Here is a 27863-nt window from a genome sequence, read left to right as displayed (position 1 = left end):
TACAAATTATACTAGGTACGATTATTAAACTTATCTAAATTCTTTTTTTTGTCCTCTTATATTTTGAAATCAAATCAAATGAGAAAATTTTGGACTAGATCTTTAATTTTGATCTTATTATTATTATTATTATTATTATTATAAACAAAGGTTTTCATGGGCATTGATGCTTCCAAGCTAGGCTAGTAGGAAAATATTAAGACAATATTAGCAAGTAGGAAAACATTGTTTGTCAATATTTGTCTTGGTCGATAGAATTGAATAGGGATATATGGAAAGAAACAAGATAAAATGAAATTATGAAAACATGATAAGATAGTGAAGGTTTGGGGAAAAAAGGGAAACAATACATTAGCTAAGTATGGTCATTTGATTTGTTGTTTGTCTTTAGACAAAGTTAACAAACATTAAGTGCTTAGGATCTAACTCACATGGGTTTTTGTTATAATGTTTGAATTTTGTCATTAGATGTTGTCCACAGACAAGGGTAACCGACTTTCTTATATATTCATATTAATAGGCCGCCCTTCATTATCTCTCCCACATTTGTTTGATGGTAAGGAAACCAACGCCTATTCCTTTTTAATTTGTTGCCCTAAACACTAAAGTCTTACCATTTAGTTTTATTCGATATTTCTCTATCTGTCCCTTAATGTTTACATCGGTTTTCTTTCTAATTTTGTTTCTTTAACGTTTATTCTTTTGCCTCACACTCATTTCAGACTCATCAACTCCTTTCAGTTAAAAATATAGATGAATAATATCGTTGTAAAATGGGGCAAACAAAATAAGAAGGAATATGGCATAATTGTGACCCCAGGCCATCCATGTAGTTGGTTGAGTGCCCCTTAAAATTGGCTTGTAAGGGAGCAGCTTCTTAACAGAATCTTATGGGGGATACCCCATTGTTATATTGGTGGGCCAACTCATATATTCTATGTGACCCCCCTTCAATCTTATTCATGCAATTTTTACTTCATCACTTTTTTGGGTTTGATTTAGTACAAAGAAAGTTATGGTGCATGCATTTATTCTCTCTCACCTTGATTTTTACATGGAAGGGGGGAAAAGGGGGTTGGGGTGGAAGTTATTATCATTCTAAATGCATGCTCATCCCAACTTATATGGTTCAAATTATAACCAACTTATATTTCATGATGCTGGATCTCTCATTTGCACGTGTGGTAGTGACTTACAAGTAGGGTTTAGGTTCTCAAATGTCACAACTCACAAGTACTCAATGTTTAATTGTAGGTTTTGATGTTTTAAGACTGCTTGTTCCAATAATAATTTCGGTATTTACATTACAAGTATCCTCATAAATATGATTTTTTTGTGCTTATATATTAATGGTTCCTAATTATAGTAATTAGCTACTCTAAAAGTTAGTCTGATGTGACCATAGTTCTAACTAACTAAGTAGACTATTTAATCCACGTCACTTACTTATTTATGTATTCAGAAGTTGTTATTGAATTTGAATAACTATACACAAATTATAAGCTAGGTGGGTGAGAAATTTCCATGTATGCTTATAATTATATTTGGAAAAGACAGATGAAATGCCTCTAACTTGTATGCACAAGTTAGTTAATACAAGCAAACCATATAACAAGGCCAACTACTTGGCCTACCATTTTGGGAAGTATGTTTTGGGTTGGAAATTAAACACTTTAAAATATATTATTTAGCTAAATTATGTATATAAACTGTTTACCTACTTAAAAGTGAAGCCATTTATTCCAACTTATCCAAAAAAGTATTTTAAGGAGAATGTCAATTTCACGTACTAGATATGATATAAGTTTAGCTTAGTTAGTTGAACATATTATATTAAAAAACTTTATTATATACATAAATTATGTGGGCGCATGCAAATTCATTATGTGGCAAGGTGGCTTAAAAAATGCAAATAGGATGTCCTTATCTTAAGGAAGTTAACTAATAATCCCAGAAACATGGTAATTAGTCTCATGCATTTCATCAATATTGCACCAACTTATTAAACTGATTAATGTCAATATCATACTTTATTTAGTTTATTTATTTATATTTAAATTATTTATTATATTATGTATGACTATGAAGAGTTTAATGAACTGTTACTTGCCCCCTATGTTTTCTGCAACTAACGTTATGTATGTGTTGATTGTGAAATTTACTACATTTGGATTGAGATGTTAACTAACTACCTTTAAAATCTTGGGTCCCAAATTAAATAAGGTTTTTTTTTATTTTCTTTTATTTATCTCATTTTTAAAATGAGAAATTATGATTTGTGTGTAGTGGAATGGCTTATAGGCATCAATGTGTGAATTGATGATTAAAATGGTATTTGACATTTTGACAATTCAGCTCTTGCCACAAATACCACAATCTTCTAATAATGCAATTGCATTGTAGTCGCTTAGGTGGCTTCAATTCTCATCGCCTTTGAAAAGAAAACTTGCGCTCCGTGTTAGGGCGTGTTCTCATACGTTTATTTTCAGTTCAGTTCAATTTAGCTCAATTCAATTCAGTCAGCTGAGTTCAGTCAATGAGAACAGAACTAACATTACTATGTATTATAATATTATCCCACTAACTATACTTTATAGTGTAAAATTCTCCTTTTAGTCTGATCCCTACTCTACAACACTTAATATTGCAATTATTAAGAAAGGGAATGAAGAGAGTGTGAAATTAGAGGAATAATCAATAATATACTTGTATAAAGTAGTCGTCCTTAAAAAATAAAAATAAAAAATAAAAAATAAAAAATAAAAAAAAAGCGCGCAAAGAAATAACAGTTGTTACTCTTATTTGTTTCTTGTATTTTTGCTTTATGTTTGTTTTTCTTTTTGTTTGATCTTTTGGGCTTTTTTACACTTTAGTTTACATGCGATGATGGAAGTTTGAGGGACACATACATAAACTTGTCCTTTTCACTCTACACAAATATTTTTGTATTTACCTATAACTAATCTCACTTCATCATGAAAATTCTTTGATGCTTTCATCATCTTGTTTTCGTCTTGGGTGCAAATATATGCCTTTTTATAGATCTAATTTTACTAGTGGAGAAGATATCTTGATAATGATGATATATAACTAGAAAGATCTTTGTTGAAAATGACTGCATATAATTTTTTAATCAAATTCATATGATTTTAATCTATAGAACTGAAGTATATATATTTGGAAATTTATGTGAAAAATATAAATTCATCACAAATTTTATTAATTTTTTTTTTAAAAAAAATACCACAACTCTTCTCTTTATTTTTTTCTTATCTTCTTCTCCAAACCATACATCACCAACAATCATATCTCTACTATACCCATTTTCTCTCTCCTCTTTTCTTAGCTTCTTCTTCAAGCCAAACCACACATCACCAACAACCATATCTCTACTCCACTCATTTTTTTCTCTCGTCTTTGCCAAATTGCTGCAATTAAAGCCCGAAATTGTAGAAATTGGTTGTTAAATTGCTGTGAAAAATTGTGATTAATTATCCTTAAAATCATCAACAACATTTAAAGTAGTGAAATTGATGAGAATCAAAGAAATGTGAGCTCGTTTTCTTCGTGGAATCTTAGATCAAACATTCTACGTCAAAAATTGTAGGGTGTTACTAGTTTGGTTATGAGAATTTGTAGGTGTTACTGGTTTGGTCAGGGGTTACATGTAGGGTGTTACTGGTTTGGTCAGGGGTTACTTGTAGGGTGTTACTGGTTTGGTGAGAGTGTTACTGGTTTGGTCAGGTTACTTGTAGGGTGTTACTGGTTTTGGTCAGGGGTTACTTGTAGGGTGTTACTGGTTTGGTTAGGGGTTACTTGTAGGGTGTTACTAGTTTTGCTCAAGAGTTACTTGTAGGGTGTTACTGGTTTGGTTAGGGATTGCTTGTAGAGTGATGTTATAATTAGTTTTGCTCAAGGGTTACTTGTAGGGTGTTACTGGTTTGGTATGGGGCTTACAAGTAACCTTTGAATAAGTAATTCATACAAGTAACCTTTGAAGTAACTCATATAAGTAACCCCTGAATAAGTAATTCATTCAAGTAACCCTTGAATAAATAACTCATACAAGTAACCCTTGAATTAACCCATACAAGTAATCCCTGAAAAAAAAATACAAATAACCCAAAAAAAAAAATACAAATAACCCCTGAAAAAAATACAACTAAATCTTGGAAAAAAAAAATACAAGTAACCCCTGAAAAATAAAATACAAGTAACTCTTGAAAAAAAATACAAGTAACCCCTGAAAAAAATAAATACAAGTAACCCCTGAAAAAAAAAATACAAGTAACTCATGAATAAGTAATCCATACAAGTAACCCCTGAAAAAAAAAATACAAGTAACATTTGAAAAAAAAAATACAAGTAACCCCTGAAAAAAAAATACAAGTAACCCCTGAAAAAAAAAATACAAGTAACCCTTGAATAAGTAATCCATACAAGTAACCCCTGAAAAAAAAATACAAGTAACCCCTGAAAAAAAAAATACAAGTAACCCTGACAAAACCAGTAACCCCGTTATGCGAGTGAATAATAACCCCGTTATACTGCGTAATCCGTTATTTTTACTGATTTGTCAGCAGGCCGCACGGTGTGACCTGCTGCACCAAAAAAGCTCTGTACATTCATCGATGTAATAAAAATTTAGCTTTTAGTTTATTAAGATTAATTTTTCTTGATCCTTTTTTTGAAGCTTTTGTGTAATATGACAAATGTTTATATCATTAGCTATGCATGAATATTGAATACATAATTTAATAAATTATAATGTTTTTTTTTAAAAAAATACACTTAATTATTAGTAAATCTTTAACAAAATTTCAGATGTTATACTCAATTCTTAATAGATAACTATTCTTGTTTTGGATTGCATATTGGTGTTAATATTAAATAAAGATTGAAATTTTGTACGAGTCATTAATAAGTGATATGGATCAAAGCATAAAATTATGACACTAATAATACATAATTGTCATTTTTTTTAAAATGATGTATCTTATTCAAATCTAATATGCACATGTTTTGAGCTTATAATATATCATTAGAAAGCTTATTGCAAAGGTAATTGATCGATCCATATTAGGTGGAGATTAATCTTGAACGAACAACAATCAAAGGCTAGGCCATTGATCGATCTATATTGGGTGGAGATTAATCTTGAATTAATGAGCAACAAAAAGTTTGGATTAAACCACGTCATAAATAATACTTTGTACTATAATATTACAATCACTAAAGTGAGTGACTTCTGTTTATACTTTGGATGTGTTTGGTGAAAAACTGAAAGCTGAACCTGATTTTATTAGTTGATTTTGACTAGCTGGTTGTATTAACTGATTTGACTAACTTATTTTATTAGCTAATTAAATAAAAATGTTTAGTAAATGAATGATTGCTTAAAGTTGTTTATTAAGTATGAAATGACTAATAAGCTAATTGTTAGGGTAGGAAAATGTGGTGGAATTTTAATTTAAATGGAGCTATAAGTGTCATTTACCGTAAGATATTGAATAAGCTACTAGTAATTGAAAAAACTTCTAAAAAGAGCTTTTTTGTAATAGAGCTTAAATTTTTTTTAGTGGATAAGCTCTTTAAATAAGCTTCCCACCAAATACCTTAAATTAACTAATGTTGGTGAAATAAATTGGGGCATGTTCTCATTGACTGAACTCAGTTGAACTGAACTGAGCCGAGCTGAGCTGAGCTGAGCTGAACTGAACTGAACTGAACTGGCTGAGCTGAGCTGAACTGAACTGAAATGAATATTTTATAAGAGAAGGAAATTAGGAGCTGAATTGAATTGAACTGAATTGAACTGAACTGAACTGAACTGAACTAAGCTGAGCTGAACTGAACTGAACTGAATTTCAACGTATGAGAACAGGCTCTTAATGTTGCTCAAATAAGCTAGTTACCAAATACTACCTTCATATTTTTTATGTTTTGTTGCAAACTAACCTCTCATTAATACGGAGTAAAACATTTTTTTTTTTAAAGAAAATATCTTTAAATGTAGTTTCCTTGGTTTCAAATTACAACTACATACCCCTGGATAGAGGACTGTTTCCTAAATTGGGGTAAATTATGGTGAATTGGTGTGATAGAATACACAAATATTTGAAAACAGGATAATAAATTAGATGGCTAAAAATAGGAAAATAGTAGGCATTAGTAACTCATCTGCAGGGTCAATTTGAAGGCGTAACAGCATTAAAATAACAACTACTTGCGGATTCCCAATGTGCATTTGTTTATCACAGGTTATGACGTCATCAAATATTTCACAACTATTTTATCAGATACTTTCTCCGTTTTTTTTTAACACTTTTTACCCTTTGACTTTTCTATACTACGTATAATTGTATTTTTTGACTTTTATACGAAGTACAGTAGTATCTGTATTTTACTTTAATTAGTTTTAATACTCTGTAGTTTACTGTTAAGAAGATTTATAGTCATGTAAGATATTGTTATATTTATTTCAATAGACTTATTCTATATGAAGTATATTTTATTAATATTAAATTCTAGTAATTTTCACATATTTGCAATAAAAGAAAATTAATGATTCAAAATGACGTATTGACAAGCATGAAATGGAAAGTATTTCAAGTAATAATTTATATGGAGTACATAGTAAATTTTCTTTCAATTGTGCACTCATTAGGTAAAATGCTACTCCGTATTCACATTGATATTATTAAGTCTGATTATCACGAGCTGTTTAGATTTCCTTACCTTTATTTTCGGAGAAATTCTGAGAACAGAGGATAGCTTTCCAAATGAACGAGTTGTTTAGTTGTTTAAAATGAGGTTGAGGTTTAAACAATGATGTGCATGCAAGACAATTGTAATTTTTGTCTATTCTCATAATATAAACAGGCCCTTAATTAGGTCATTCATTGTTTAAGTACAATAATTAGAACCATTAAGACAAATATCAGTTTTCTTGTAAATAATTTAGTTTATGCATGTCACCTCAAAATTGTTTGAGTTTTCTTCTAATAATAGTTAGGTCCTGTTCTCTTTAACTTATTTTCAGTTCAATTCAGCACCTTTAGTTCAGTTCCTAATTTCCTTCTCTCGTAAAATATACAGTTCAATTTAATTTAGTTCAGTTCAGTTCAGCTTTGCTCCAATCAGTTTAGCGCAGTTCAGTCAATTAGAACAGGCCCTAACTATTATGAGAGGAGCTGAGGAGGAAATAAGAAATGAGTTGAGTTGAACTGAACTGAATATTTTATGAGAGGAGGAAATAAGAAATGAATTGAATTAAACTAAATTTATTGGAACTAAAAATAATCTGAAGAGAACAAACCCTTAATTTGATTTTTGAACAAAAAAAACAGGACTTTTTTTATGAAGCTTTGACTTGAACCTATTGAATCACTCGCAGTAAAGATTGTAGTTACAGTGCCCTCTTCCCCCTTTTTTATGCTTATTTGTTGGGGTCAATTCTGTTATTTTAGCAAAGTGACCCTTGCATTTAATGAAAAATGTTTGTCACCGGATTTTTCTACTGACTAATGTATTTACAAATTTGTTTCTACTTTGGAAATTGAGAAGGAAATAGTAAAACCCCATGTCCTTTGGACAGCTGTGTTGTTGTAGCTTATTATTACCCTACTGGTAAGAAAACAACTGTATAAATTTAATGGTTCACAATTTAGTTACTAATACAATAAAAACCTATACAATTTATAGGAGAAATACTAGGGTTTTATATATATGCAACTTGGACTCGGGAACTCATGTTCGACCCAGGTACATGTACAAGTGTTCGACTCGGTTATTTTGTAAAAAAAAATTCATAATTTTGAACTAAAAGTGAAACGTTCGGGTGTCATAGTCATATCCGAGTACGAGTGTCGAGGGTCCGATACGGATACATGTGGTGAAATGAAGAGTTCGAGTAACATAGGCAACATTTGGTTTAAAGACGGTGTAGGCCGGGTTGCGACGAGCCTAACATCATGCATGTCAAGTCAACATGCTTTGGAATTATCTAGGCTGGACTCATGAGTTACTTGTCAAGTTAGACTAGAATTTTCAAAAGGTCAACCTATACACAGTTTAGACCTACAGTATATGTCATGAGTCAACTAAGTTAGGGTCTGTTTTGATTTTATTGAATTGAAATGAATTGATTGGAGCTGAACTGGACTGAATATTTTATGAGAGAAGGAAATTAAGAATTAAATTGAACTGAAATAAATAACTGAAATTAAGCTGAAGAGAACATGCCCTTATTGATGTAATTGGTGATGAATTATGGACATATGTGCATGATACGTAAATAACTTAATGTACTAGTAAATACTTTGATTATTAATATCCAAAAGTTTAAAAAAATAAAATTGACCATGTTATTGTTAAGGTAAAACAACATGACACATGACATTTTATCTCTCTAAAAGATAAACATTCCAAGAAGGGGATAAACAGTGGTGAGATAACACACAAGCAAGCAGGAAGACATTCCTTAGATGGAAATATACCTTCATCCTTTTAACTGGTTTAAATAGTAGTTTGTTTTTTTGGGGAATATGCATTTGCAGAGCTTGCTTTTCCTTCATTCATCCACTTCTAAAGGAAACAAAGAAATAACCCTCAACCATTTTACTCGGTGATTGGACTTATCAATGGAACTTTAATTTTCATTTTTCAATATTATTACTCGTCCACCCTAAAGCATACTCCAAAATTCTTTCCAATATTAAAAATATAGTTATATAAAATTTTATTTGGGAGCTATTGTTCTGGTACTCTCAATAAATTTAAAATGCCATACTTCTACTTGTATATGAGTAACTTTTTATTTTGACAGAAAACTTCTACAAGTATAATTTATAATTTTTTTAAACTAATATTCCGTATAAAATTAGATATACTAATAATTTAAATTTTTATATGCATTAAAATATATGAACACAACACAAATAAAATGGAAAATTTCAAAGGAACTAACGAACATTATTATTATTATTATATGTAAATTTTGACAATTACCACATTCTGTTTAATCCATTTTAGCAATTACCACCTTGTATTTTTTTTTTGAAAATTACCACCTTCTATTTTCAAAAACATCAAAAGTTATCACCTTCTTGCCTCCCAACTACCACATGACGTCATTTTGGTCTCATTCTTTCCCTTTCCTCCCTATTTCCCTCACATTTCTCATTCCTAACTTGATTTTCATCTCCCCTTTCACTTTTTTTCCCCCAAACAATCCAAAACACTTCAATTCACTCCTCCAAATCAAAATTGACGAACAATTATTGGTGGTTTGGGGGAAAAAAAGTGAAAAGGGAGATGAGAATCCAAATAAGAATGAGAAATGTGAGAAAATAGGGAGGGAAGGGAAAGAATGAGCCCAAAATGACGTCATGTGGTAGTTGGGGGGCAAGAAGGTGGTAACTTTTGATGTTTTTGAAAGTAGAAGGTGGTAATTTTCAAAAAAAAAAAAAATACAAGGTGGTAATTGCTAAAATGGACATAATAGAAGGTGATAATTGTCAAAATTTCCTTATTATATCTCAAAAACATATAAAATTTTACAACTTATAGAAAATTAGTGGAAAGACGAGATACAATCTGGACACCTAATCCTCTAGTTATAGAAAAACCTATCTTAGTAAAAATATGAGCAGCAGCACGAGCCCCAATGTCTTGAGTAATCGAGAATATTTGAAACCGCTTCAACAACGCGATAGCCTTATCTAATTCCCCAAGTGATCGAATAAAAGGAGAAGGGAATGATTCATATCCAATTGTTTGACAACTAAATTCATATTTGATCCGCTTCGGATGAGCCGCATCGGCCCAGACCGAGTCAAAGGAGAAAACCCTGTCAAATCAATACATACATCACGACCACAATCCCATGAATAAAGTAACGCATATGCAAGTCTAAAGGCCCCGTCATTCCCTCTAGATAATCCAATGCCAACCTCCTTTCTCGCTGAAATCCCAAACCTGTAGCAAACATCAACAAGGGTATCCCGAAAAACATTATGTCGATGTTTAATACCGATAATACCAGCACACGACACCGCGTGATTACCGAAAATATCCCTAGTAAAGACCCTTAAACAAGCAGAGCACGACGTCGAGACATTGAACAATGGAACACCCAACCGGTAGCACAACACACATCGGTATGTCTTTGCGTTCATCGTCTGACCTAACCTTGAAATAGGAACCGCCCGAAACCAAGCAAAGGTGTGATCTCCCTGCTGCGATTGCCCCAAAGCTGATTGTCGAGGAGATAAAGAAAAGACGGATTCTATAGAAGCGGTAACCTTTGTGAAACATAAATCTGGCAATTTTTTCATGAGGTTTGGGACAACGACCTCACTAGGAACTTTAATTGAACACATATAGCAACTCGTAAGTACTCTTAAATTCTTAATAGATTAAAGAGATTAATTAACAAGAAATTAAAATTGGGAAAGATAGAGCACTATAGAGGCAAAATAAATACTTCACTTATAGGTTGGTGGGTCAAGCTCAGGTGCCCAACTCTACAAAACTGAAAAGCAAAGAGACAGAGAAAGAGATTGAAAGAGAGAGATAATGTATGATTGATTGAGATTGTGAGCCAAGAGAGAAGTAAAGGGGGTAGCCTATATTAACTAATGTTAGCAGAAATCTGATGTCAATGACCTCTTTAGTTTTTATTTTTGTGGGCTTTTGATTAGAAAGCTCTCCAGAATTGTACATTACATAACATACCCCTTGCTTGCGCAAAACCGTCACATTCTTGTCATTTAAGAGAGAGACAACCCTATTTTTTTAAACCCTTTTTTTGAGTTTTAACTTTAATTTACATATTATTATTGGTGGTCTAGATTGATCTTGGTGTTGCTCACAGTGAAATATTAAGTGATACCGGTTCGTCGAGAGATATCAATTATCTGACTCAAGCCCGAATATATCTACCTTAAACCAATCACAATTTTTACCCGAGATGATAAACAATCTAACATAACACAAATTGAAACTCAATTTGGAGGCTAGATTGAGACTTGACATGACTTAAACCAAATATGATCTAAAACCTTACATGATCCTTGGACCCAATATAAATACTCTAATGACAATCAAACCTCGCATAACTTCCTCTTTTGCTAATTGTTTTTTATTAAATAAAAATTTTCCGAGCTAAGCAACTCTAATTTAATTATTAAAAAATAGAAAAGTGAATTGCAAAAATAGAATGAAAAGAGTACTAGTAATAATACACTTCTGAATAATAATCCCTTAAAATTCCACACACACGTGTGTGAAGTTTAGGACCGTTTTGCCTAACTTTTGAAGATTCATTAAAATGCAAACACAAAAATAGTCAGACCTAATCTAAACTAGATTTGCAAAGTGGGGCTTATTAGTTACTACACACGTTCATTTCTTTCCTGTGGTTGGTCATCAATGCCTCCATTGCCAATTTTTTGGAAGGTTTGACTCACTTAACTTCCTTGACTTGTTTATTCTCACTACTACTTCTATTCTTCTTCTCTTTTTCTGTTATAAAGTAGCTCAACTTTGCTTATTATAATTATTACCATTTTGAATTTCTTATGACCTTGTTATTAAAAAAAAAATACTATGTATATATATTAGGTTCCTTACCCAGTAATCGGAAACGTATCAGATTCCAACTAATTAATATACTATGTAACTCAAAACAATACGGAGTAATGCATTTTTAAGGCTACGACCTTATCTACTCAGTCAACAAACCCATAAACTAACTCTTTTTACATGGTCCTTATAATTACTTAGTAATTTAAAATCTATTCGACTCTGACTAAAAATTCAAATTTAAAACAATTTCAATCTCTAAAAAATTAACATTATTACATTCTTGAGTGTATGTGATTAAGTTAGAACAACCCCTTACTAAATGATCCTAAATCGACACTATCTCTCAAATATGAGTAAATAATCCTACGACTTAAATTAATAAAAAACACACAACCAAAAAAGGACTCCTTATTTAAAATTTTGTTTTGTTTTGGTTGGGAGTTACATCAAAAGGTCATCAGTCAGCAGGGTGTTTAACAACTTGGAACCAGTAGTATTTATTTTAACTCAACAATAGAGATAGAGATAGCAATAGAGAGATATCAATATAGAGATAGAGATAGAGAGAGAAAGGCTTTGTTGTAGGTTTCTGTTACAAACACTTCCCATTTTTCAATTCTTCTCACATATTCATATAACTTCTCTTAAATTAAATTAAATTAAATTAAATCAAATCATATCCCCCCTTTAATTTATTTTTCCTACCCCCTTATATTTCTCTTTGCCCAAAACTTGTCACCAATCATTCCTTTCATTTCTTTCTGAATCCTGATTTTCAAATCTCTTTCTCTCTCTAGAAAATTTTGCAACAAATTCAAGAAATTTTTACAATTTCTTTGTTAACAGTTTTTTTTTTTTCCTACAAAATTTGTTTGTCAGAAAAACAAATGTAGGCATGGCCAACAAGTGTAGTAGTTGTTGTTACTATTAACCAAAACCACACTCCAATTCCTTCATCAACAACTATTAGAATCCCCTTAAAAAAAAAATACTTCCTCCGTTACAGATTAGTTTACTCAGTTCGTAAATGGGTATGAGCGCGTTCCCAGATTTAACCTCGCTCTCGCTTAGGAAACCCAGCTCGTTCGGGGCAATGCCGGCTGCTTCGGAACAGCCGACCGCCTCGAAGAGCAGGGGTTTCCCCTTTCTGGGTAGTTTTATGATCCCAAGATCAGACCACACTCAAATTAATGAAGAGCAAGAAGTAATTGAGGGTAAAGTGTGTGATTTTGGAGATGGGTTTGTTGAAAAACATGGGATTTCTAGCATGGATCTCAATGCAAATTTTAATAATAAAGATGAAAACTTTTATGAAAATAATAACTTTAATAATGAAACTAATAGTATTAATAAAGTGGGTTGTTCTAAAGAAAGTAGTAAGGTTTGTGCAAGAGGACATTGGAGACCTGCTGAAGATAGTAAGCTCAAGGAACTTGTTGCTATTTATGGCCCTCAAAATTGGAACCTCATTGCTGAAAAATTAGAAGGAAGATCAGGTAATTTTTATTTTTATCCTTCTATTTATTCTTTGTAATAATAATAATAAAAGTTTACCTGAAATTATTTACAAGATATTTTGTTGGAAATATTGTGACATCATCATATCATGGCTAGTATATATGTATTGATGATAATATTTATTTTATGAATTATTATGATAATCTTTTATTAAAAATGAAATGTTGCAGGTAAAAGTTGCAGGTTAAGGTGGTTCAACCAATTAGACCCAAGAATAAACAGAAGGGCATTTACAGAAGAAGAAGAAGAGAGACTAATGCAAGCACATAGAGTGTACGGTAACAAATGGGCAATGATAGCAAGACTCTTTCCAGGAAGAACTGATAATGCTGTTAAAAATCATTGGCACGTTATTATGGCTCGAAAGTATAGGGAACAATCTAGTGCCTATCGTCGGAGAAGAAATCTTATTGTTCATCCACAACAACAACCACTACCGTCTTCGTCGTCGAGTTTTCCTAACAGTTATCATCTTAATCCCATGAGGTCTTCTTCGTCGTCGTCGTCTATGGAGGAAGATGAGCAAATTCCTAGTGCTTACAATGGTGTTGTTTATGGTGGAGTTAATAATTTGATCAACAATAATCAATCTTCTTCTTTTCCAAGTAATGGTAATGGGTTTTGTGGGCAGCAGTCTCCTTTCGATTATTTCTCAGGTTAGTTTACCTCCGTTTCATATTAGTTGCAACAAAAATTAAAAATAATAATAATAATTTAATATTTGGTATGATTGTAGAGTTATTCTCTCTAGGTTGATTTTGTTCAATTATATGTTTATGTGTGTTGTTTTTAAAGAAATATTGTACGCCGTGCTTTTATATCTAAATTCATGAATTAATAACCTTTTTTGAAAATTAGGAATTATAATCTAGATTAATGAGTAAAACAGTATAACGGTTTTTCCCATACATAGAATGATAGAATAAAATTAAATCGCTTAGTTATGGACTATTTCATAAGTTAATGTTTTTTATCAAGTTAAATGACAAAAACGTAAAAAGAGTCAATTGGAGAAACAAAATTGTTAACATGAGATTAAATAAACCAAAAACCGCGAGAGAAAAACAAGTTAAGATAATGTTAATATCGATTTAATAATGAGTTAGGTAAACAACAGTTAATATATAGCTAGCATAACTCTTTTAACCCCTACCATATGTACATACATACTTTTACTTGGTCTATGCTAAGGAGATCGAATAAAAGCATAAGATACACCAAATCTTAAAAACTAACCAACATATATACTTATATGTATGCTGATATCATACCACATTTATTCCTTTGTTATTTTTTCAAATATTGTTACATTATAATATTTTTAGTATATCTGTATATGTGTTGATTTGTGCATAATATTTTGGGCAGGTCCAAATAATAATAACCAAAACATGGTGAGCATGTTCAGTCAAAGCAGCTGTTTGGATAGGCCAATACAAATGCAAATACAACAACAGCAGTCTTACTATTGTTACTACTACTACAACAACAATAATAACAATAATAGTTCTCCTCTAATTTCACTTCCCCAAACAGACCCTTATTCTCTCTCCTCACAATCTTCAATTGGAGCAGCTGGAGGCAGATCAGATGATAATCCTACTTCTTCTTCACCACCTTTCATAGATTTCCTTGGTGTTGGTGCTACTTAATTAAATTAATTATTAGAAGATTTTAATTTTATTTCATTTTTTTTAATCTTAACTTTTAATTTAATTATTATTGTCCCTAAGAAAATGGAAGAAAAAATTGTAGAAATTAGATAGTGTTAATTAAGGGATTGGATATGATATGATCGTCTACAAGTCTATCTATTCAAAAACTTCTGATAAAATTGGAACGATGCAGAAAGAATATGATGAATCGATTATGTGGTATGGTGTGTTTTTTTAAATTAACTTAGAAATTACTATTAATGGTAAAAAAAAGTGGGAGGTGTTTTCCTTGTATCAGTTAAAAAATATGACAGTTTAATCATATCATATCATAAATCATCATGACATTATTTATAAGTTTAATTTTTATTATATGGGTGAGGCCACTTGTGCTAGCTTAAAGAGTTGAAGTTATGTTGGAAAATGAAAACCATCGTTGTCGATGTTTTCTTGCAATACGTTGTGGATGGATAGAAGGTCTTAAATTTGCAGGAGAACCAACGGTCCAAATATGGTTTTCTGTTAAGTTATAATCATCATCTTGTGTTGGAAAAGTAACAACTGATCTCAGATGTGATAGCTTTATTTACTAGGATTATGTGTTTATTTTTATTATAAAGTTTTTTTTTTTTTTTGGATCACGCTCATAAGGTCACATATATTTAATATCAAGGGACATCTCTCTTGAAAGTCATATAAAGAAATATTAACCCCGTAAATAACATGATACAATGCAATTTAGGGCGGTTATCTTCCGCTTAATTTAAGTTAAGTTTAATTCCTAATTTCCTTTTCTCACAAACTATTCAGTTCAATTCAGTAAATCTTAATTGTGAGGAATAGACCAAGGTCTTGTTCACATTTACTGAACTAAACTAATTATTGGAGCTGAACAGAACTGAATAGAGCTGAAATGAATATTTTATGAGAGAATAAAATTATGAGCTAAACTGAACTGAAATTAAGCTAAAATGAACAGACCCTTATATGTGTATTTATATGTGTATATAGATAGATAATTACCGTACAATTGGGTTTATGTTTAAGGTCACTTAAGAAACACCTTTTGTTAAGAGAAACTTTATTTATAGGGTTATAAATATTACTTGAGCAAGATTGCAATCGAATCAATTTAGGATCGATAAAAGCCATTTTAATTTTTGCTTTTTTGTTGATTATCTAATTAATTACATATAACTCCAATCATTATTTGCCTCATAAACTTTTACTTTGTGATTTCCATGAATATATATGGGTCAAAATCCATAAATTTGATTTGTGTTTTATTGGTTGAGTATGATTGTCGTATAAACTACAATACCAAGATTTATGGTTATTTCCTCAAAAAAAAAAAAAAAAAAAAAAGATTTATGGTTAACATTTAAGAGAATAATTAAAATAAGCCTAGCTCCGTTCACATCAAGTTTATTATATTGACATTTTACTTTTAAAACACCATTTCTTTCTGTCAAGATTTATGGTTAACAAATAAATTTTTGATGTGTTCATAATACTGAAGTTGTACCATTGAGCTGAGGATTACATATGAACGTTAGGTTATTAGATAGGGGGTAACGGGTGGTGTATACTTAATTACTTATCTTTGCCTACAATAGATAATGTAGGGGTAACGCGTAGTGAGATAACTTATCTTTTCCTCGGGCTTTAGAGATAGTATAAATTTTTATTATCAATCCTATACAATCTCTAGAGTGGCCGTAAATTCGTATTTACGTGGTGGTGAAAACCATGAAACATGATGATTGATGAGAATGATAATAACATAAAGGATCAAGACAACACAAAGCTTTGAAAATTAGAAGGTAGCTAGCTAAAAGGAGTGTGGGGAAGAATTTAGTTTGTGTCTAGCTTTTGTCTTAAACAAAGAGGTAGGGAAATTGCAGCAGTTGCGAAGCAATATGATGGTAACGCTTCAACATCCTTAACCTTGAGCAGAATCTTTAAGGATTTATTCATGCCAACCACATGGGAGGTAACTTATCAATTTTTTTTTTTTTTTTGGGTTTTGATATAGAATTTGGAATAAATTTACGGTGCGTTTGGTTAGTGTATTTTTTTGGATTGGAAACGAATTCGATTAAATCGATACTGTTATCATGTGTTTGGTTTGAAGGCATGGTAACAATTACTATTACCTAAGGATAACAATTACCCCTCATCATTTACCTCTCAAAAGCTTAGGGTAACAAATACCTTTTCCATAGTTAGACTAAACAAATGAAAAAGTAATAGTTAAGGGCTTGTTTGGCATCATTTTTGGTTTTCAGTTTTCTGTTTTTTTGAAAACTAAAAACCAAAAACAGGAAACAAGAAAAAGGTGTTTCCACTTTTCTATTGTCAGTTTTCAAAATTATCACGATTTTAATAATTCTAAATAATATTTGATTCATTATGTGACATATATTGTATACTTTTAAAAAACCAAAAACAAAAAAACAGAAAACCACAACGATGCCAAACGAACCCTAAATGACTCATTTTCCGGTTTCCCCCCCTCTTACTCTCGTTTCCTTTCCACTTCGTTTTCATTTTTCGAACCAAACACTCCCTTAGATTAATCTTACTCCCTCCAGTCCTCAACAACTGAAAGATAAACTAAGATCACTTTTCGCTTTTGAGCGTTTTAAGTAGTTAAATTAGATTCACTTGGCGAACAATTGTATAATTAAAACCTCTTACCCCTTCATTAAATCTTCTATTAACTATAAACTATCTCTGAGTATATTTGCCTTCTACTTATATTAACTCAACTTTTACTTTATATCTCCGAGTATATTTGCCTTCTACTTATTATTCACTCATTTGTTTTCCCAAACTTTCTTAGAAACAAAATTTTAACATAGTAAATTGAACTTACAAAATACACAGTATTATCTCCATTTACTTTTTGTTGAAACCGTTTGACATACAACTCTCAGCTCCTACTTTTAATCAATTTTTAGCAACTATAAGTGAATGAAGTAAGTATATAAAATGAAAACAAGCTAGCTACCACAATCTGTAGTATTGAAAAGGGCCGGAGAGAGTATGTATCTTCCTATATGAACAAAGGCGGAAAACCAACACACAAATGTTAGTACTAATTTGACTCAATGGTCCTAATTGGCCCCATTAGGGTTGAATGGTTGGTTTCAATAGCTCATAAATAGGACCAGTATAAATATTCGCCAACATCTATTTATGTAAGTTTTAAAAAGGGGAACATTGATTATGTAACTATCCATTTCACAGCTCAGAAACCAATACTCGGTGTTATTAATATTTCATTTTCATCTGGAGTACACACTCACTGCATTTGTGCCAAGTAATATATATACAACAATTATTTTTGAGTTTTCTCATCAAGTCCTTTTTTATTTATTTATATATACATAGTAAATAAATATAAAGAGTTAATTTTAGACATGTGATATATGGGCCAATGAAAACAGCAAACTGTTAGAGGCAAAATTATATGCTTGACAGTTTATAATTAATTTATATTTCATTTTAGTACTCTTTTTTCATATTTTTTGCAGTTTGAATTAAATTATCTAAGACAATATTGGTAGCCCATTATTATTATAAATGAATTGGGCCAACTAAAGAGCCAAACATAAACTGCCAAACTTTTCTTCATCCAACTTGTGATATTGCAATATCATACTATTGTGGTGAAATATCTATCATATGAAATGTTTTTTTTCTTTACCATGCATTGTTTATTATAGCACTAAATTTCAGGTTGTACTATGGTACTGGCTAGAGAATTTATTGAGTTTCAATGGCATACACACGTTTGTCTTGCAGAATTGTTGATGATAATTGACCCAAAAAAAGAAGTATAATTTTTGACCTATTGCATCTAGATATGGTTATTTGGTTGGGACCGTTTTGAACCATAATAATAATCTAAAGTTGTTTTCTTCTTCTTTCAATTATTTTCAAGCTAAGTATGATATGTTATATGATGCTCTTAGGTACATATCACATCATTTTAGTATTAAAAAAGACCTTTAATCTATCTATATCTATATCTATTTATACAAACACATGCATGTATTAATATTTAAATGCAAGCCAGAGTGGAGGTACGTGCAATTGTATGTATTGCATCCTCCACGCATTGTTTGACATAGCCGACTTTGGTATATGATCGAGTCAAAATCGACTTTGGTTAGCCCATATCCGCATTGGCATGAGGCCATGAGCACAATAATTAAGCTCCAATTTTCATCAACTATAATCAAGCAACGACTAGTATATAGGACATAGAATGAAAGGTTTAACGTTACTCTAGTGAATAAAATTAATGTACGTACTACACAGAAGTATTATACTAGTGTGCAGTGTATGATTGAATAATTTGTTGAGAAATTATAGGCCGGACGTACAAGAAAGAAAATATATTAAAGTGGCAAACAACTTTTATAAAGAATCCCAGAAATATTCAGTGTCATTATTACATTGATTTAATTTTATTATTATGACGTCGGCATGGTATAAGAAATCGATGATCATAATAGAAATAATCCACATACAAATCTCAAATAATTACTTGGTACTTGACATACAAAGTAGTTATGGAAAATGAAACTTATCATGAACATATAATATCATAGAATTATATGAAATCTTTAATTCTCCCTTTTTTTTTGTTTGACAAAGGTTTCTTATACTATGAACATTGTATAGTATACTATGTATAATTGTCTAACTTTGGGTTAAATTTTGGTCTTTGTATGATTTGAAGGAAAAACAGTGAGAGTGATGGATAATTGGATATCTCAAGTGGTTAGAGCTTTCCTCATGATTCCAGCGACAATAAAAAAAAATGAATGAAAGGTTTATCAATTACTAAGTTCAATATCTAGTTTATGTTTGAATTACCAAATGCATGCGAGGATCAGATTGAGATTACTCATGTTCGAACATATATGTAGGGGTTGTTACTACATACCTAGATTTAAAAATAAAGTTTGGTTAGAAAAAAGTTTATTAAGATATGTTCATCTTATCTTATTTTCATTTATTTCAAAGTCAAAGATAAAAAGTAAGTTCTAAATTCTAATAAGTTAAGTGCATGGCGATCCAATAGACAATATTTCGAATAACATTTTATTTGTTAGCTCTTCCTTTGAATATGTGGATCGATCGGTCTCATGTGAAAAAGGAAGGGAATTTTGTAGCTCATCGTTTAACTACAACAGTACATAGCTTTCAAGGTTGAGCAAGCTAAGTATGTATTAGCCCTTGCCCAAACAAAGTATGTATCTCTGTATATAGCTGAATTGAATAGATTGAAACTGAATTGAAATTAAGTTGAACAGAACAGATTCTAAGTCCACACAATCAAGATAAGCTATTAAATGTTTCTAAAACTAGGTGAATTCACGCACCCTCGAGTTTTGAAAATAATATGATTCACGTTATATTTTGTCCCGAATGTATCTAAAAGTAGATAATTAAACCTCCGAGTTTATATAATGTCGTGAACGATGGATTTATTTATTGGTGCATTAATAACGAACAATGGCATCAGATCAATATGATGAGCCTGACCCTGCTGAGCCGGATCGGAGGGAGTGAATAATTTCTGTTGCTCCTCTATAAATTTTGTGGTTATGTATCGTTCGTACAAAGATGAATATGCTTGCAGAAAAGTTCTGAAAATGGTCTTTTGCTCTATTAATAAGCTCGCTTATACTACGAGTATATGCTTATTATATCGTTATTATTACTACGTTTTATTATTACTACGTTTTATTTTGCTTGTTCTACATTTAATGTTTCTTTGCCTCTAGAATAGACATGTTTTTGAGTTTTTCTCGCTACTTAAAAAAAAAATAAAAATAAAAAATTAACTACTTTTATATAAGTAATATATTCCCTCACTCGAATTTTGTGGTTAACTTTTAAAAACTTTGACTATGAACGAAAGCCATTATAAAGATTAAAAATCATATCATGTGTGGGATATTGTTAAATTCGTTTTGAGATGAATGTCTACGGAGTATTTTATTTTATAACTGTATGAAAATTTAATTGAATATATTCACGATCATCAATTACATACATTTGAGATTGTAAATATCAATATTATAACAAATAAAAAATAATTTTTTTGTCTTTTTTCTTTTGGTGCTTCGAGGGCCACAAGGGGACGGTGATAAGAAACAGTCTCAAGAACAACTAAAATCAGGTGGGAAATTCTAACCACATGAGATATCTCTCATACACAAAAAGAAACGAATGTAGTAAATAGTTGGGCTAGTGCGCCAAAAATAAAACATAATTATTTATGAGAATATTCAGGGTTAGGTTGATTCCAATTCGATTGATTTCGGTTCAATTTAAGTTCAACTCAGTTTTATTAGGATAAGGTTGATTCATTAGGTCAATTCAATTTTCAAATTCTATCCTTTTCAGATTTGGTAGAATATGGGTCGGATTGATCAAATTTAATATTGAAATAAGGTTAGAGGCCGTTTGGTTTGGGGTAATCAGAAAAGGGGATGGGAATCAACTGGCCCGATTCCCTTTGTTGATGTTTATTTAGTACTTTTATTCATTCCCTTTACCCTCCTCATTACCCCAAATCCTTCCAACTCCATTCCCCACCCCCTAGACTTTCCCATTCCCTTTCCCTACCCACATTCACACCACCACATCACCACCTTCACACCTACCAACACCACCAGAAAACCAGCCCAGACCACCACCGTCCCTACCCTGACCACGGCCGAGCCTCCCCCGACCACCGCCGAGCCTCCCTCGACCACCGCTACACCTTCCCCGACCACCGCGCTGCACCTCTATTGCCTTCCCTCCCCTCGTAACTCTTCACCCAGCCCCCCGAAAACCCTAAAAACTCACCTCCCTCCCCGTAAAACCACCAGACGAGCCTCCTAGGGTTTCGAGGGTGGTGGGAAGGTAGTTTAGCGGTTTTACGGGGAAGGAGGGGAGTTTTTAGGGTTTTTTCTTGCTTAAGGTAGGTTTTTCGAGGGAAGATGTGTCGTGGTGGGGCCAGCGAGGGGTGGGAGAGGGATGGCGAACGGCGGCGAGGGGTGGTGGAGGGCTGGCGAAGGGCGGCGATCGATTTCTTGGCTGGAAAATATACAAAATTGAAATATGTGGTGGCTGTGGGGGTGGTGGTTTGGTGGTGGGAATGTGGGATTGATTCCCTTTGTTTTTAAAACAAACAACAAAGCAAAAATAAGGTATTTTCATTCCATTCTATTCCATTCTCTTCGTACGAACCAAACGACCCCTTAACGTTTAACCAGAGTAATTATTGAGTTATTACCTTACTATTGAGTCACTATTGGGGTCATTGATATATCATTTTTCATATCGTATCATTAACACTTATTAGTTATTTAGTTAGATTATTAGTTCTTGTATCAATTTTATCTTTAAGCCAAACTAAATCAAATTAATCATGACTTATCAATAATAGGTTAAGTTTAAAATTATGTTTGGTTTGAAATCATGTCGAATTAAATTCAGGTCGAGTCAAAACATACATATCAAATTAAATCGAGTATCTGTTAGGTCTGGTCAAACTAGTGTTGGTTAGAATTCAAGTCGGGTCATGTTGGTGTGGTATTGAGTTGAGTCAAATTTAGATCTGGGTTGAGTTCAGGCTGATCACATATCAAGGTTGATCGTGAATTTCTCAGGTCAAATCGTGGATTGTGTGTTTTGGGTCGAGTTGGTTTTGATTCCTCTAGTATGGACTATGGAGTACATTTATTTAGATCAGGGTGAATGATGAATAATAAAAAGTTCTTATCAATGTGAGCAACTAGTCTAGTTAGTTATTAAAAGTGAGATCAAATTTTGTTCATATCATTTATCCCGTAATAACTTTTTTATATTAATAAAAATATTAAAAAATTAATTTATTAACTTTAATCATAGGATTCATAGCCTTCCAAATCATGTAGCATCATTAGTTATCCTTTTCTTTGTTATCTATATAATTTAAAAATTACAAGAATCCAGCTTTTAGTTGGAAAAATGAAAGGTGGAAGAGCAACGTAAAGTGGATTCAATGAAGAGAGAAAGTATGATCCCGATCCTCCCGCTTTTTCTGGATGACCCGAATTTGTAGCATAACCCATCCCCCATCTTTCACTCACTCTTTTTAAACCCGCTTTAGATTTAATAAATTACTCCCTCGGTTTCTAAATAATTGTATTTACTCGCTAACTAATTTTATATCCATTTTTCCGTTTAACAGTGTGCTTGTCTCTCATCCCAGATTTTTGGATTTCGTTTTGTTGCACTCAATCTCGTATTTCCTTTTCTGGGTATTCTTTTAATTGTTTTTTTTTTTTATTTTATAATCATTCAATTTTTTTTTAATTGAATTATTATTGAATGATTTGTTTGGGTTATTAGGTATACATATAATTTATTTATTGTGTATTTTGACATTATAGTTTTCTGATCATGTTTATGAAAAAGGGTAACAAAATATGTTGTTTGGATTAGGATAAATACATCAAGGATGGACTTAAATGGAAGCGTTAGTTTATAAAAAGAAAAAATAAATCAACGTTTTCATGGCAAAATTTTGAAGTGTCAATTGGGTTTAAATTTGAACGATGTTGATATAATATCAAAGGTCAAGTTGACAAGGTTGCCTCTAGAATTCGAGATTTTAAAAGGATTATCATTTCATTACTCAACAATATTGGTCGACAATGTTAAGGTAGATTCACCACTGGTAACATTTAAAACTCGCCTTATTAAAGGGTTGTTCTTATTAGATCATCTCATGACTTAACAATATAGCCTTCCTGTCTATAGGTTGACAAGGTAAAGGTAGATGTTAGATTGGTAACATTTAAAACTCGCCTTTTTAAAGGGTTGTTCTTATTGTATCATCTCATCTCATGACTCGACAATGTGGCCTTCTGATTTATGGGTTGACAGGTTAATGTAGATGTTAGATTCGTAACATTTAGCTAGCTACAAAACTCGACCTTTTTTAAAGAAGGTTTTCATCATCTTATGACTTGACAATGTGGCCTTAAGGCTTCTGGGTTGACAAGATATGGTAAATGTTAGACACTGCTATGAAGCTCATACAGATGAAGTTAACATTTAGTTATAGAACTCGCCTATTCTTGAAGGTTGTTCCCATCATAATCTTTTGACAAGGTGGCCTTTCCCACTTACAATGTGGTTATTGCTAGCAAGCAAGACAAATCCTCAACTCTTGTTCGACCCTTGACTATGTTAGTTTCATTTTCGGGTACTAGTCTCTCTGCTATCGGAGGGATAAGGCTGCATACATCAGAACAGGATCACTGTTAAGCCTGTTATATTAGAGGCATTGGGATGATGTTATTGTGTTTATGTCTTTCTTGGTTAGCTTATCTTGTGGTGCATATCGAAACATGGATATTTAATGGGAACTGTTGATTAAGCCATATGAAATGTTGATGTATTGCAGCTTTCTCAGTTAATGGATGGTTGAGTTGATACATTTTAATTTCAGGGCAGAAACTAAGATGTTCACTGGTTAATCTGAAGAAATTTTATTTTTTTTTATGGTAAATGATGCAGGATGGGAAAGGTTAAGCTGGATATAAAGAGACTAGAGAATGCAAGCAGCCGTCAAGCCACTTATTCTAAACGGAAACATGGAATCCTGAAAAAGGCGCAAGAGCTGTCTATATTGTGTGATATAGACCTTGCCCTTGTCATGTTCTCACCGGGTGGCAAACCTAGTTTATGTTGTGGAAAGCACAGGTACTTATAACAGTTTATGTCATTTTTGGTGTATGCATAATTTGCTGCATTTTAACAGTCATTAGTCATTGTAATTACATACTAGGTTTGCTTGTTGCCTATTTTCTTATGTGAGAATTACTGACCAAATTATAATCAGCCTGTGTTTGGTACTTTGGTGTTTCTGGTTTATGCAGAAAGGCCTATTACTCTATCCACTTGATAGATACTGTTTGACCAACCTGATATCATTGTGTATTCTTATAATCGTCGAATAGAAGTGTTAAGAACTTTGTGTGCATTAAGGTTGTAACAGAGAACTTTACAGTTGAGGTTTTATGGTTCCTTAATTTGTGACAATTTAGTAACCTAATGATCTTCATCCAATCTTTTACTTTCCATATCTCTGAGGATTGCATCAGTGCTAACCAAGTTGATTTGCCATATAGTACACGATGGCCTAGAAAACTGCAAGTCTGCATTGATAGTACAAAGTTAAAACAAACATACAGAGAAGATAATTTGATGATGCCGAAACAGAAAGTAGGATACTCAGAGTTGCCTATTGTAGTTAGTATTCTTCAAACAATCATTATTTATGTTCTTTGACATACATTTTTTTGTTTTGCATTGATGCTACAATTATTGTGCTTCTTCCTTGAGGCAAAAAATGTTGTTTCTTATGATCTTTACACTTTCGGTCTAAGGTTTCTGAGATTTCAGACAGAAATAATCAGATCACTGTTAAATAAAGTGTTACGGAGTTGATTTTAGATTGTAACTACTCGGTTTCTGAGCACACTTTTTCTTACGTAGCAGCATCGAGGAGGTTATTGCAAGGCTTAATCAGTTACCTCCACAGGAGAGGACAAAAAGGTATGAATTGAATGTTTGTCAAATTGATAATAAAGTTCGTTACATGCATACTAACCTAGCTATCTTTCCTTGTTCTCTGAACTGAAACAGAAAGCTGGAAGGTCTTGAAGTAAGCCTTGCATCCAATACACTTCAATTGTTGATTTTCTTAGTGTTAATGTACAGCTGCAAGCTTTGCCTGCTTAAGAGCTTCATGTTTCTTCTTTGAAAGTCTAGGCACTGAAGAAAGCATACAGGAAGAAGTCCGAACATGATGTAAATATAGAAGATTTTCTTGATTCAAGGTACAATCCGATTTTTCTTGTTTTCCTATGCTGGAATTGTTGTAATACATGCATACTTTTCCTTTTCGCCTTCCTAATTTCAACGTGTTTTCTTTTCCTTCACCAGTAAACCAACAATTAAGGTATGCATGGAACCCAGGTACTTAATGATTATCTATGATATGATATGCACATATTTTAATATTTGAACCAGGGTCGGTTCTTTAGAAAATTGTTTTCCACAGGATGTGACTGACCAGGCTTCTAGACTACAAACAAGAATAGCCGAGATCCATGAAAGACTATGGTAATATTTCAAACCTCCTCGCGCTGCTTCTGGGTGTATATAGCTACCTGATCATGTTCAAATTCTGTACTCTTCTGCATCTTCCCCCAGCCACAACTTCTGGTTGTATATTGTTCAGAGTATTGTTTTTAAATGTTACATTTATCTAATTTATGAAATTGCCTTTAGGTATTGGACGAACCCTGATTGTGTCAGTGATTTTGGACTTCTGATGCAAATGGAAGATTCACTTGAGAAGTCACTTGGCCAAATTCAAAGGGAAAAGGTAATCCTCCTCAACTAAGAACTCATATTTTCCTTGACAAACTCTAGATAAAGTACTAAATACTTTAAAAAATTGCAGGAAAATTTTCAAAAGAGGCGTCGTTTGGCCCTGGAGAATGAGGTAATGTTTTCCATTCACCTTGAGAAAAGTTTTTGGGAGCTTTGATCACCTTTTCTTCTCTCCCCTTAATCTTTCAACCATATCGAAAAAGTTACAGTAAATGCTTGTTATCTATCGTTTCGCAGTTAAAAGAGAGCATGCAGCTGCCCTTTCAATCAAATGGTGGACAACAGCTTCAGCCCTTATTATGGACCCCAAGTGATAGTTTTCAGAATATGGCTCTTATTCAGGAGCCAAAGTTACCTACCCAAAGGTCAGATATAGTATGAATACTTTTCACAAAGAAACTCACATTTTTTAGTGTAAAACTTTTGATTTACAAAACCCAGACATTAATTTTGGATAATCAATGCCTGCACAAATTTTACTGTCCATTCTGAAAGGCACATCTGTTCTTTAAGATAATAATCCAATTTCCATTGTATTTGCATTGCCAGGGATATAGAGAGCTGCACTGGTTCTACTTCTGGAAGCTATTTTGGTTGTCCAAGCACAAGTAGTAAGTCGGAGGCAAACAGCCCCGGCCAACTAAGTGGGATAGACAACATTGGTCAGGATGCATTTCAGGGGCTTCAATTTGGCGGGATGTATTCATATCTTCCGTATGGTCTCAATATGCCAGGTGATAATAGTAATCTTCAGGCTATGCTAGGTTTGGACCAACGACAAAACACTCTTGTTTATGATGCTGGTAAAAATTATCAGCAAACCTTCCCGTACCATGATACCAGCAATAACTTTCCACCAGATACTCCTGCTGATTTTGGATATGGAGACCTTTCTAACTACCAGGTATTTTCCGTCTTCTCCCTGCTTTTGTTTTCCACCTTCATTCGGAGAAATTTTTCATTTTAACACCATCTTCCTGCTCTTCTAATTACTGTAATATTTTTCATTTTGGTGGCAGAAATCAGTTGTTCCTGCTCCTGCAATGCCATCTATGTACGAAAGAATGACAGGAGATTCCAATCATCTACTATTCGACAATACTCCTCATAATACTTGAGTAGTTGACATTCTTTCTGATCCTACTCCTTATTTACTATATACATATAACTCTACTATGGGCGATTGTACACCCCAATATAAGTGAATGTTGCTGAGGTGATTTGCACCTCGAGCACTTCTGTATTAGATAAATAAATTTGCATCATAGTTTTTAGGAATGAATGAATAGCCTACTCTACATTATAATCTTTCAGACTGATGTAATTACTACATAAAGCATCAGCTATTGGTACACAGAACTCGAAATGAAAGTAACGTATAGTGTAAAGAATTGCTGTTTGCATAGTATAAAGAAATACATTTCGCATTTGCTAAGAAATTATGAATCCAGATTTCATTTTATTCCTAGTAGTAAACAGATGGCAGTGATAGATGCCAAGAAATTATGAATCCAGATTTCATTTTATTCAGGCAAGGTTCTCATAAGCAATGAAATTACTGTCATACATATAACATAGAAACATGGCAACAAGAAATTCCACAATCATGAAGGAAATACACTGTAATATAACTTAAAC

The 27863-nt window shown here is 32.4% G+C and overlaps 1 protein-coding gene and 1 pseudogene across 2 annotated transcripts; both read left to right on the top strand.

The window, feature by feature from the left end:
- The first annotated feature begins 12135 nt into the window (after nucleotides 1–12135).
- LOC145614717 (uncharacterized) lies at nucleotides 12136–15136 on the top strand. Its single transcript, XM_081670116.1, has 3 exons — nucleotides 12136–13085; nucleotides 13278–13763; nucleotides 14476–15136. Exons 1-3 carry the CDS (start codon nucleotides 12617–12619, stop codon nucleotides 14757–14759), a joined length of 1239 nt encoding a protein of 412 aa, XP_081526242.1. The 5' UTR covers nucleotides 12136–12616; the 3' UTR covers nucleotides 14760–15136.
- A 7663-nt stretch (nucleotides 15137–22799) lies between these two features.
- Nucleotides 22800–27616, top strand: LOC145613859 (agamous-like MADS-box protein AGL30; annotated as a pseudogene). The gene is made up of 12 exons (XR_014107047.1): nucleotides 22800–22831; nucleotides 23008–23077; nucleotides 24342–24527; nucleotides 25323–25382; nucleotides 25473–25491; nucleotides 25599–25666; nucleotides 25773–25788; nucleotides 25891–25952; nucleotides 26121–26337; nucleotides 26481–26590; nucleotides 26775–27128; nucleotides 27238–27616. The product of XR_014107047.1 is annotated as an agamous-like MADS-box protein AGL30 (transcript).
- The last annotated feature ends 247 nt before the right edge of the window (nucleotides 27617–27863 follow it).

The sequence above is a fragment of the Chenopodium album genome, chromosome 1 (assembly GCF_948465745.1).
Source record: "Chenopodium album chromosome 1, dcCheAlbu1.1, whole genome shotgun sequence".
In the NCBI taxonomy this organism is placed as follows: domain Eukaryota; kingdom Viridiplantae; phylum Streptophyta; class Magnoliopsida; order Caryophyllales; family Amaranthaceae; genus Chenopodium; species Chenopodium album.
Note: the sequence above shows the minus strand (reverse complement) of the source record. Positions and strands in the feature narration are given on the sequence as shown.